We start from the raw sequence: 13,361 nt of genomic DNA, 5'->3' as shown, positions 1-13,361 counted from the left end.
ATTTGGCGTGTTCTACCTACGTACCAAGTTTTAAATCTCTACGATGTACGGTTTGTCCTATCTCACGTTAGGGGGCGCTGTGGAGCAGTTTTGCCACGCCCATTTTTGATTCCATTAAAATAGTAAAATTTTTCGCGGGGGACAATTTTGGGTAAAGTTTGGTGACTTTTTGAATATGTTTAAACCTCCAAATTAGCGTTTCTATGCGGACAAGAAAAATAATAATAAGAAACAGTACAGATCCAATAGGCCTTCGCAGCGCTGTCGCTGCTCGGGCCTAATAATAATAAGAAACATAGCAGATCCAATAGGCCTTCGCAGCGCTGTCGCTGCTCGGGCCTAATAAAAATAAAAATCAAAGACAAAGAAGGTATAGCTTTTTTAAGTAAAAAAATGTCAGAATGTGTTGTTAAATGTGATTCATAAAATTTGTCATTTTAGTTTTTATTATTGTTGTACATTACATTCTCACTTTTTTATGGGAAGAAAGTGGAAAATTTTTCTTTTATTTACACATTTTGGTTCTGTTTATTGCATTTATGGTTCAATACAGCAAAATAAACAAATTTTAAAAGTAACAGATCGTAGTAATACTTGTTTTTTTTTACATAATAATTGTAAGTGCTGTACATCCGGCCCCCCGAGCTGTTGGCTTTCAGTAAATGTGGCCCTCTGAACAATTTAGTTGAATAGCCCTGTTCTACACCACAAATCCGGAGGTGCTGAATCATGTTGGTCGTGCACCCACCTTTGCACATTATAATCTTATTGCAAGTGTTGCACTAAGCCGACTGGTCATTTCTTTTATTATGATTTTTTTTTTTCCTCCATCTCAAACAAACTAAAACCTAACACTAAACACACTACAGTACACCCTAACTATAAAATCCAAACACTAAATATCACAAATGTCATTACCAACACCTGCGCTGCTTTTTGTTGTTGTTGTTGTTGTTTGTTTGTTAGGATTTTTTTTGTTTTTTTTTTTGTCATAGCCAAACTTCCTTCAATTTTTGCACCTCTTTCTCCTCTTCCTAATCATATCATAAATGTGGTTTTGCTTGGCCTATTGTCACAGTTTGGACACTGGTGTATGATTTGAAGTCTGTACTTTTGACACAAATTGAAATGGAGTCTCAGAGAGGGTGCATCTTTCCCACTGGAGCGATTTAAATCAGTCATGTGACTGGACGCGCCACACTTCTGATTGCTGCCGCGCACTGTCCATTGTTTCGTACACACTTCCTGTGGATTCTTCTTCATGGTTGTTCTGCAGCTTCTTCCGGGTATCAAAACTAGGAATTGAAATTTTAAAATTTTAATGACTCTGGGAGAATTGGCATATTAGTCCCGGTTCCAATCAATTCTTGAGACTTAATGCCCAACCCTATTCAGACTAGAGTCTGACTCAGGCAGCAGGACAGCCTGCATTTATGAACATTTGGTTATTGGACAGAGGGAAAGAGATTTTTCTGTCCCTAAACATAATGAAAGTATATTGATTTGTGGCTGATTGTTTCATAAGCACTTTGAATTTTGAATAGACAATCATAAAATGGGTGAACAATAATCTTTCCTGTGTGCACTTAACTCTCTCACACGCTCATTCAACCTCCACTATGACCAGAGGAGAAAACTCAAGCATGAGGAGAACATGCAAACTCCCAGGCAGGAGGTGATCCTGCAACCTTTTTGCTGTGAGGTGGCAGCTCTCATTTAAGAACAGACAGAGTTAACTTCTAACACATTGGCATTATTGTCACAGCACATAATATTTTTTAAAGCTGGAACCTGCAGGAAAAATGTCTTTCAACAACTTATTTTCCTGACGAGCGTGGTGCACGCTCGTCAGGAAAATAAGTTGTTGAAAGACATTTTTGCAGCGCAGCAAGTTCGCACGGAGGAGTAGATGGAAAGGAGGAAGGTCTCACCACAGAGCATTATTATCAGTTCAGTTTGGAGTCCTAAGTGGTCAAGTCATTATTGTTTTGGACATAACCTTAACGTACAAATAACAGTGAATGAACACCAATCTATAAAATGTTGGTTTAAAAGTCTCTCCATCAGCAGAGCCTGATAGAACACAGCCAGAAATCACAAACATGAGAAACGCAGGAGGAAACTGCCACAGACAGCTCTCCCTGATAAATATTCTTAAAACAAGTATAGTTGTTTAATTTGTCCGAGAGTCTGTGTTTAACAGCTGATAGCTGATTGTGGAACAGCCGCCACAATGGATCACAGTGATAATTAACTTTGTTCTTAAACGTGATCTTGGTCAATCTTAAAATGATACCAGGAAATTGTTTTAATCAACAAAAGAGTGACAATTGTTCCTTCTGTTTTTCCTTGGTTCTTCATGCAGCTATCATTGACTCGTGTGATTTTTCCTAAAACAAATGTTTCTCCTAAAATAATTTTTAACTGTCTTGTCGTTTATCATTTTTTATTATAAGATCAGTTTTTCTCATAAATTGTTGCTAAATTGAACAAATAAATCATGTAGATCTTTGCTGAGCTATAAAACAACAGATGTGTTCTACAACTCTTGAAAGGAAAGGTTAACTAGCTAAAATAAAGTAGAAAATATTGATGAACAATTATTTGTCTAATCGCCCAAGTGTAGTGTGATCCCTAGTATTTCATTTGTCATTCAAACATCTGAACGTTGTGTAGTGTGTCCCTAGCTTTAGTTAGTATGCATGGAAAAAAACAAAGTGATAAAGTCTAGGCACACCAGACGTAATGCCTATTGGCAGCCATTTGTGGTTTGAAATTTACAATTTTTTATGTATTTATTTTTTTCAGATTTTATTAGCCTACATAAAACACATTAGACCCTCGCTTACAGCAACTCCTGTGTTTGGAAAGTGCAAGCAAATGTGTGAAAAAACTTTTTAAATAATTTCATTTTTCTTCATAGAAGGGGAAAGGAGATTCCAGCAAAAATAAAGGGAGGGAAAAAGGTAGCTGCCAACAGAACACAGGTATGACACCAACAGTGCGCCAAAACACAACATAAAGCTGTGTAATGTTGTACTCAAGTGTCCTAAAAGACAAAAGAAATGTAGGCAAGGACATAACATCTATCATTTCCCTCTGTTTCATTCAGTTTCTTCATACTTTCTGCTGTTCTGTTATGTGTTCTCCTTCAGACATCTCCACCCCCATGCAGCAGTCCCTCGAAGCCCTCAGAGGAGGGGGGCTCCACGCCAGAGATTACAACTCAGCAGCTGAACGGCAGCTCCTCAGCCTCTGCCATTGACCAGCCCCTGGAGCTGGCCCCTCTGGCCCAGCCAATCCCGTGTGCCTTAGCCAGCAGAGACAACCAATCAGAGGGGTTGGAAGTGGAGGGCCCCTGTTGCCTTGACGACTGCCCGTCAGACGAAGCGCTACAGAAGGAGGAGTGATGGCATTCTTCCCAGGATGCACTGCTCTCAGAGAGTTTTTTTGTGTTCGACTGCCTTTTCCCCTTTTTTTTATTAACCCTGTCTGCTAACTTCACGCTAAATCACGTGGAGCAGGAAGTGAAGCAAGACAACTCCTCGCTTCACTTTCTGCTCCATCTGATAGACTGAAGCAGTTAGCTGTTGCTCCCCTTATTTTACTCATGTGGTTTTACATTGTTTCATAAAGAAGAGTTTTCTCCATGAGTTCATTAAGCGCCCCACTCCTTGGGAAAAAAAAGGAATCCTAAATGTCACTTTCTTGCACTCAGAGTGAAATAGGCTTGAGGTTTTGTCCCGTTTCACAGCCCACCACCTAAATGAGCCCTCTAGCCCCTTCAGCAGGGATATCTGCACAGTTCAAGTTGTTATATTTTTTTGTTAGGTTTTTTTTTTTAATGGTCCCATTGTTTGAATCGCTGCACTGATGTTTAGAACACGGCTATGGTGACTGATCGGAGGTGGTTTCTGTGGTTACAGTTGCCATGCCTGGTTGCTTTGGTCAGTGTTGGATTGATGTGGTTTGTTGCCATAGCCATAAAGAGGTTTGTCTGAAGTGAATTGAGAGTTTGACTCTGGGTGAGAATGTTTTCAACAGTGGTGTACCATTCTTCTGTGCAGTGAACCCCCCATCCCCACCCTCACCCTACCATACACAGACACAGTGTTAGAATATGTACTAGCGCAAACCCCCACTTTATAGATTGATTGGTTACCTATCACTGGAGCACTTCTGCACCACCATGGTTATAGTGTGCTATCTTACTTTGACCTATGTAGCATAGCCTAGTCCTTAGATGTGCTAAGAAGCCCCTTAAATTTATGCACCTTAAGCCCTGAAGTATGCAAGATTGTCCTTTCCCCTTTGTCCTTTTGTCCCAAAGCTTTGATTGTATTAACCCAGCAAAAGCACTTAATGTTGTATTTAAATATGATGAATCTAAAGAAGCCCCTATACAGTTGAATTAACATTCTGCCAGGGATTTCCCCTGCTCCGGAGTAAATCTTTATGACATGTAGAGCTACATTTAAAGGTAGAGATCTATTTGAGAGACATCAGAATGTGAACATAGTGGTTTTAAACAAAGAAGCACTTTGTTTTAAAAAAAAAATGTTCAACCACACTGGACAGTCCTCTACCAAGTAAAAATGAAATTAAAAAAAAATGAGGCACCTTCTTGACTCAAGGCCAAAAAAACCTGAATAATGCTGCCCAATAATAGACGGAGGTGAAAAGTGGGAGTTTTGAGCAACTGCTGCCAGGCAGAGTTAATGCCTCACATTCGGTTAAGAACTTTATAATGAAGCTAAAAGGAGGTCTTGGTTGTTCAAGTCAAAGACTCCTGGAAATCATTTCAGATTTTCAATATGTTCTTTCCAAAGCGTATGTCAATAATGCTCGCTGTCTGTGGCAGTGCGTCATGATAATGGATGTGACAGCAAAGCCCCACACTTCCATCCTCTGGTGGTGGTAGACTTTTAACTGCTCGCCCAGTACCCAGAGCTGCTACCACGCAGACCTTTGGGTGTGTCACTTTAGATCAGCCTTTCTGCTCTGAAGTCCTTACCTTAAACTCAACAGAGACTATACGGGCTGTGTCACATGACAGGGAAGTGTGCCACTCCAAACCTGAGACTTCTGATATTATTGACATGTTTTTAGAGCACTTATGTTTGTAGACAATGAATTGTGCCACCCCACCACCACCTGTAGTGGGTTCTATCTGACAAGAGAAATTAAGTTAATACCGGTAGCACAGCTGCGTATTTAAAAGCAGTAAAGCGACAGATAATGCCTGAGAGATGCTGCCCGTGAACATTGTAATCTCTCTAATCGTTCTAAGAAAGGCTGAAATTGACTGCTTACACAAAAAGGCAAGTCCACTAGAAGCACCTTATTTTCTTACTATGTTGACGACTTGTGCTCTATCATATGCCACAAAATTTACAGAAAACGCTCCTCTGAAATGCTCTCTAGAAAGCAAAACACCAACCCTGACACTGTATGTGTTAATGTAGTCACTTTAAATATCTCCCTTTGTTTGTTGAACTCAGCCGTTAGTGACACGTTAACCATTGACTACTGTGTGTGTAGGCCTACACTCGTCATTGCGAGGCTGGACAGCATCACCACCTCTTACACATACGCCAAACGAAACCAGAGGTTCAAACGTGTTAGCCGTTGTTGTTAGGAAACAAGCATACAAGTGCAGTAGGTGTTTATAGGGTTAAGAGTACAGTAACAGCGTCAGGGTTTAACACAAGACTGTAAAACACTGACACCAAGACTAGACGAGAATTTAGCTCTACTGGCCGAAATACTAAGTCTAGGATTACTAGGAGTCATATACTCAACTATTTCAATTTTTGACCTTAGTTCAAATAACATGGATTGCAACAATATATTGTGGCAAAAAAAGATGGCTTTTTTAGCAGCGAGCCAGAGCATGATCAGGTATATGATGCCCTCTCTCGATTCGCTCGCTTGTATGACAGTTAAAACACACCAACATAAACACACACACACACAGTCAAACGCAACATTCAGACAGATATCAGTTGTATTTGTTACCAGCAGCATTCTCTCTGCTTTTGTGCTGAAGTGATATATTTTTTGTGCAGTTTAAGTTCAGTCAAGTGGTTGTCAGTTCATCAGAGATCATTTGGTAACATATTCTACTGACTTCAGAACTCCCACAATGTCAGGTTTGCATTGAAGGTTAAAAAAACAGGTGACACTTCAGGTGTCAGGCATGCAAACAACATTTATACACACGACACACTCAACACACTGATAGACATGCGGATAGATCAATGTTAAATCCAGAGTTACACAGTAGCTAGTTTGGAAAAAAAAAAAATCAATACAACACATGATGTAGTGTCCCTCTTTGTCCTTGTCTGTTTTAGTTCAGTAGGTATTGATCAGTGATTTTTCTACTTGTTGTTCTATCAGTTACCCCGTTACGATGTTTTCTCTCACCTTCCTCTTTGTTCACTTCTTTTCTTTACCCTCAAACCCTCCTCGGTCCCTTATAGAATGCATACATTCTCTTACACACAGTCTACACTCACTGACGCTCATTAAAAGCAGCCACACACGAACACAAATATAGTACACACATAAACTTCCCCCTCCTCTTATTTCTTTCTCGGCCTCTCCATTAGCCCTTTAGGGCCGTTTTTTTCTTCTTCTCTTTCTCTGGGCTGCCCCGCCCCTTAATCAACCCAACTAACAGTAAAGGTTATATTAACGTTGATAATCAGTTTCTATATGTATCTAGCCAGAGTGATTTTTAAAAAAGTCAGAAAAAAAATCAAAACCGTTTTATTCAATTGTGCAAATGTGTTTTCTTACTATTTTTAATGTTATTCCATCTAATCTTAACCTTCTACCATCGCTTCAGTTAGTACTGAAACATGCTTAGCCAACCTAGAGATTTGAACTGTAACGATTGCCATTCTCATCTGTACTTTAAATGGCACCTTTAGACCACTTCACCATTTTTCTGTATGAATAAATATTGCCCATTTTTTTCCGAATTGAAAATTGTCTGCACTATGTTTGATTCTCACAATATTCCTGATAACAATTTATCTCATCAGTCTAAGCTGAACTCTGCGCCCTTGCACAAAGCAGCAAAGCATGTCTTTTGAACTTCTGAGAACCAAAGTACACCCTCACCCACCCACAATCATCCCAACATTAATGGTTACCCCACCCTTCTACCCCCAAGTAACAAGTTTACTGATGAGTATGATTTTATATATAGCTATTACATTGCAGCACGTGATTTGTTTGACAAGTCTGAGGTCACGGTGGCAGTCGCAGAGATGCAGACAGACGGGCTGTAAGTGAGCCAGTGTATGAGGCAGGTTTGGACTTACAGCGCCAAGACTAAGCTGTTGTGGGTAAATCTATGTCTACTCACTGAATTTTAGACTGTGAGTCGCTGTACAGCAAATCTACACAATAACATAAAGAACTGATAGAAATGTCTTTGGTCATTCTGGGGTTTGTGGCACTTAATGTATTTTTTTAATTAATCTAATTGTTCTGCTCTCTCCAAGTCTTCTCATTCTAGCAGGCACCAAGGCTGGATTATCCTTGAAACACAAATCTGAGTTTACTAAAGCCTTCCATGCAACATAAGCATAAAAAAGGTAGATATTTTAGTTGATGATTAAAATTTAGAAATTAGAATGAATCAATTTTCACTGCTGGAATTTCTATTTTCAGACTCTTTTATAGAATTGACTTCAGTGATGGTGAATTGCAGTTTTATTTTTTTTAACTGTGAACTCTGTTTTTTGGCTTTGAAATTGGTAGAAACAATGCATTAAAAGTCTATTAACAGTTTTCAAGTCAGTAATGACCGTTAGATACACTCGATCATGAAATTAAGTGGCCTGATCTTTACTTTTACATCCCTTCAAAACAAAAATCTGGGGTCTGATCTACTGGGAGGAACATGCAACAGCCCAGTAATCAGGTGTTGAAAGGAAAATCCACTCTCTTTTAGTTAACACTGGCCTGCATATAGAAAAGGCAGAGGCTCCCAAGAGCTTCACTGTGATTAGAACTAAGTCCCAGAACAAAGTGTATTATGTAACCTGTAGAAGTGAAGCAGTATTACTGTCTGTCAAACAGAACCACTGGATCCGTTTGACCTGTTAACTCTCATTGCATCATGTCCGGGTTGATTGAAGGTCCCTTATGTCTGTCTGTCTCTCTCTACACTGCCACTCCCCTCCTCTCAACAGCCCCACATACTCCAGTCTACCCCCCCCCTCCCCCTTCCCCCCTACATGGCTCAGTCCCATTCACGCTGATTATTACAAACCAGTTTCTGTCATTTTGGCCAATTTTCAGCAGCGTGTCCTGATGTATAAGTACTTCTAACTACCCAAATCTACCTGTGCAGCATAAAAGGGTTCAAATCTTTCCATAATATAAATGTTATAGAAATATTATCATCATTATTGTTGTTATAATTATGGTTGGTATAATTTGTCATTGTTAGCATTATGAAAGCACCAGAGGGTCTGTGGAAAGGAGAAAAAAAAAGAAAGTTTTGTTTTTTGTTTTTAATTTGTCTGGCTGTTGATGGTCTGATCTCACAGAGGGAGGGGAGGAAAGGTTCAGGAAGAGACAAAGATGGCAGTCATGTTTGTACTGGTTGGGAAATGACTTAGTGCTGAAATAAAATTTATTCTTTTAGTAAAAAAAAATACTTTTGGTGTCCAGTGTGTTGATTTCTGAAGTTTGACATTTGTGGTCAATTAGGACCACAATGGTACTCATTACACAAGATTTTTGCCTAAAACCTTAACATTAACCGTAGACGTCAACCCAGTTTGTCCATTACCAAAATATCTTTTGAACCACTAGACAGGTTCTGAGAGTAATCACTAACATTTGGTGTCAGTCCAATGCAAGATGGCTGCCACAGCTCATCAAAATTGGCTATAACTCAGTCATTTCTAGTGGGTAATATGCATTTCTTCAAACAATATTAGACCTTTAATGAAATTATACCTGTTTCTATCTGTCCACATGGTTTTAATTGTAATAACAGTTCTGGAACAAAGGTTATGACTGGTTGAGTTTAAAAATGGACAATCTTTATTCAGTTTGGAGCATATTCTGTTTCTGATAACTACTTAAAAGACACTAGTGTTTTTGTGAACTTTGTATTTTTAAATGGGTATTACTTTATATGAGTAATTGGAAAACTTGCAGGATTCAAAAACAAGCTGAAAATGATTCTCCCTGCTAATTTTATTTACTGATGCCAATAACCATGTGAAAAAATGTGAATCTGCAAAAGATCTGATATTTTAGCCAGTAAGAAATCCTTTATTTTATTTTTATAACCTTGTTGGAATGCAGATCTAGTCTAAAATCATTGTAAGTTTATGAAGGAAAATAAAGCATTGGGGAGAAGTTAAAACAATAACCTATTTGAAGAGTGAGAGGTTTCTAATAACAGTGCCTCAGCATAAATTCATTTTGATATACAGTATATTATCATGTGACTAGAAACAAGAAAAAGGAACCCTAAAAAAAGCTTTAAAAACACCAAGGGCTGAAAGAGGAAATGGAGAAGTTGTGGAGAGTCAAGGCCTCTGTGGTGCCAGTGGTCATTGGAGCACTCGATGCTGTGACCCCCAAACTGAAAGAGTGGCTCCAACAGATCCCAGAAACAACCTCAGAGATCTCTGTCCAGAAGAGCGCAGTCCTAGGAACAGCTAAGATACCGAGCAGAACCCTCAAGCACCCAGGGTAGAGGACCCAAGCTTGATGCAAACACCAGAAGCCTCATCTATGAATAGTGAGTACACACAAAAAAGTTGCATACACCATGTTCCACATTGGGATGATTTAAAATGAATGTTACGTGAAACCTGCCTGCCGTGAGAATGTGTGGATGCCACACAAACTTTTTCAGTCAACAGAATCAAACTACATAGTACTGAAATTTGCCTAAATACACAGAAACATGACTCCATTCTGTTTTTTTTATTTTTTGTAATGTACTGATCATTTCTTTTGATCAGTACATCGTTGCTGCAATTATGAAGACCTAGAAGAACGTCCACCTTTTGAAGACACTTCAGTAATTAAAGTTTTTATGTAATTTTTTAAACATGAAAAGAAAAACAAACAAAATACAACAGTGAGGGATAAGAACACAGTTATAAATTAACCATTGCATCGCAAGATGCTTCAGTCCGTGAGGTAATTCCCACATTTACAATATTGTAGACATATACGAACAAAGACTGTCCCATTGTTCCGTTTAATTTTCCAAGCATCTTCTTACATGCTGCATTTTCAATCAGTCTTTCTTCCACATTTTGAGGGATGGAGTCCGAGGTTCTTTTCATAACATTAAAAAAAGACAAGCACAAGTCTCAAGTCCTGTATTTAATACACTGAAAGCTGCTTTATCCAACTGTGGCACCTCACTTTTGTGTCCCAGTAAGCAAGGCATGCAAGAGAGTATCCTTTGCTTCTTGGCATTTCCAACATAGGTTGTCTTTACTTATGTCCATTTTGTGAAGTCTAGATGGAGTGAGATAGTATCTGTTGAGAATTTTGTATTGAATAAATTTACCTTTGGCCTCCCTGATATATAGCCGTATATCAGAAATAATTGAGTCCCAAGTTCCTTCATCAAAGGTGCAATCATAATCTCTTTCCCATATTATTTTGAGACATTTATGTATATTATTTTTTAACCATGGGCACACATTATAACATCTTGATGCCTTACTAAGTAAAGGTGGTAATCCCAAAAAACACTCTGAGGTTTTTCTCAGAAGGAAACTTTATTCTGTCTTTTATACAGTCTCTAATTTGTAAGTATCTCTAAAAGTGACTACTTCACTCCAGCTTAAACTTTTCCATAAAACCCTGATATGACATAAATGTGTCCTCTTCATATAGATTACCAATTATTCTTATATCCTTTTTAACCATCGTGGCCAATAAATTGTATGTTTGCCAATTTAGATGTTCAGATTGTGCCACAGGGATGAATACTTTTGGAAATATGGGGAGATATTACATCTTGCCATACTTTTTTTGAGAACTTCAAAATAGGGTTATCCAGCTTCTTTCTATTGTCTAATTTTTGGGTTAGCACCTCAAGAGGGGTGAATGGATAGGTGAGTTCTTGTTCAATTAAAACCCAGTCTAAGTCTGTTTTTGGCTCATCCCAGTGTTTGCATAGCTTATACATTTCAAATGAGACACTATAGTGTTCTATGTCAGGTAGAGATAGTCCTCCTCTTCTTGGTTGACACAGTCTACTAATACTAATTCAAGGTTTGTAGCCTTCCCAAATAAAATGTTTTATCATATTTTTGCATCTTAAAAGAATTTGTGGGGGATTACAGATTAGTATCATTACAGTACAATAATTGATCAAAGGAGCTACAGTCATCTTTATTATATTTATCTTGCCCCATAATGTCAAATGCAGCTTGCTCCAATTATCCAAATTAGTTTTGATCTTAATGAGCAGATTTTCCATGTGTTCCAGCATAATTTCATCAATATTCAGATTAAGTACTATTCCTAAATATTTCAACTCTCTTTGTAACCATTTAAAATTAAAGGCCAATGTTGACTTAGCACTGCAGGTCTTTGATACTGGCATTGCCTCTAACTTATGCCAATTAACTTTATAGTCTGACAATCTGGAGAATTCTTCAGTGACTTCCAATGTTGTTAAAGAGTTAGCTGGGTCTTGACACAGCACCAAAATATCATCTGCATATAGAAATAATTTGAGTTCCTTCCCCCCTCTAATCCCACCCCTGATTCTGGAATCTTCTCTAATCCTAATAGCTAAATGTTCTAAGAAAATAGTGAACAAAAGTGGGCTGAGATTACAACCTTGACTGGAAGATCTAGAAATATTTTAAAAAGGGGACAACACTCCATCAGTGAAAACAGCTACCTTTGGTCCAGAGTACAGTGTTCTAACCCACCAACAAAAGTTATTACCAAGTCCAAACTTTGACAAAGCAGTAAATAGGAAGCTTCACTCTACCCTGTCGAAGGCTTTCTGGGCGTCAAGTGATATCGCTACCAAGGGGTTTGTGTTGTTTCTATTTTTCTACAAAAGGTGCAATAGTCTTCTCATGTCACCAGCTGATAACCACCTCTGCTCTGCCTTTAGATGCACTTTGGATGAAGAACTGACAAACAGTTACAGTCTGGTACTGGGTAAATGTCCCATTTTTATTATGGTGTTTTTAACTTGTGACAAATTGTTGTTTGATCACTTAATTCAGTGTTATTTTGAACTTTTAAGTATAAAACATAGATTAGAAAGTTTGTCATTGGATGAGGTGGTTAGCTAAGGTAAACGTTTAACTGCCATCTCATGAGCGCTCTGTGGCAACAAACTGAAGTATTGTTAACAGCTGGTTTTTTTTAGCTAATTGGGTCCCTTGGGACTATATTGATTTACGTAGCTTACTGCCAGTGTTATGATCTCCCAGACATTGATTTTAGATATGGTTATTTCACAAAGTTCCATGAGTATTAATCAGTTCTCCCACTGCTTTTGTGAAACTGGTGTAAAGTATGAAGAGTATAAACATATGAGAAAACAGTTTTGGTAAAACTTATCCTGTAGTAATGAATTTAAATATATTAAATTGTGCTCTGGTGATATGAATGGTTTGCATCTTAAGTATGTTGACTGAGTACAAAGAAATGAAACTGTAGCAATGCTTTTGATACATCAACATTGCTGTTTTACATGAAACTTTAAATGGTTTAAGTATTTCATAACAATGAACTGAATCTCTATATGCTATTTGTGAAATTTGGTTTGTGCTCATTTCTCATTTCTATTAAACTCATTACAGCTTTATAACGTGTTTTATTCAAAGGGATCTAACAAAGGTGCAAACATTTAAAGCTTGTGTAAATGCTAAATGGTAATGCAGTTCAAACTGTAAAATATAAACAAACTTTGATATTGCTAAAAAGATTTGATTGTTAAAATGAGGTTACGCTTAGCCAATGATAAAATGTAAACAAACTTCGATATCACTAAAATGATTTGATTGCTGAAATGAGGTTGCGCTTAGCTTATGATAAAACAATCACAAAGAACAGTTGTGCAAGTGGGGTGAGGGAGGCTGGAGGTTCCAGGGCATAATGATATGATATGCTGCTGCAGCTGATTGTGTGCAAAAAAACCCTGGTCTTTGGCACAGTATAAAAAGTATAAAAAAAAACAGTATAAAAAGAAGTGGAAGGGGGAATTACTTCAGACACAACTGGGAATGGGTTGCTGTTTCTTCTTGTTGGTGAGTTGTTGTCTTCATTCAGCTGAATGTTTAAATAAATGTATGATTGGTAATTACACCTCTGGTCTGGACTTGTTT

General features: G+C 38.1%; 1 protein-coding gene across 1 annotated transcript in view; it reads left to right on the top strand.

Annotated features, from left to right (window-relative positions):
- The window catches only part of fam120c (family with sequence similarity 120C), a 60,420-nt gene extending 51,740 nt beyond the window's left edge, over window positions 1-8,680 (top strand). The window contains exons 16-17 of the mRNA XM_017407164.3: window positions 2,924-2,987; window positions 3,156-8,680. Of these exons, the coding sequence (XP_017262653.1) occupies window positions 2,924-2,987; window positions 3,156-3,410 (319 nt within the window). The 3' untranslated portion in view covers window positions 3,411-8,680. The remainder of the gene's footprint in view (window positions 1-2,923; window positions 2,988-3,155) is intronic.
- Window positions 8,681-13,361: the final 4,681 nt, after the last annotated feature.

This window comes from Kryptolebias marmoratus, linkage group LG8 (assembly GCF_001649575.2).
Source record: "Kryptolebias marmoratus isolate JLee-2015 linkage group LG8, ASM164957v2, whole genome shotgun sequence".
Taxonomy (NCBI): Eukaryota; Metazoa; Chordata; class Actinopteri; order Cyprinodontiformes; family Rivulidae; genus Kryptolebias; species Kryptolebias marmoratus.
The sequence above is the reverse complement of the archived record's forward strand: the minus strand, read 5'-3'. Positions and strand labels throughout refer to the sequence as shown.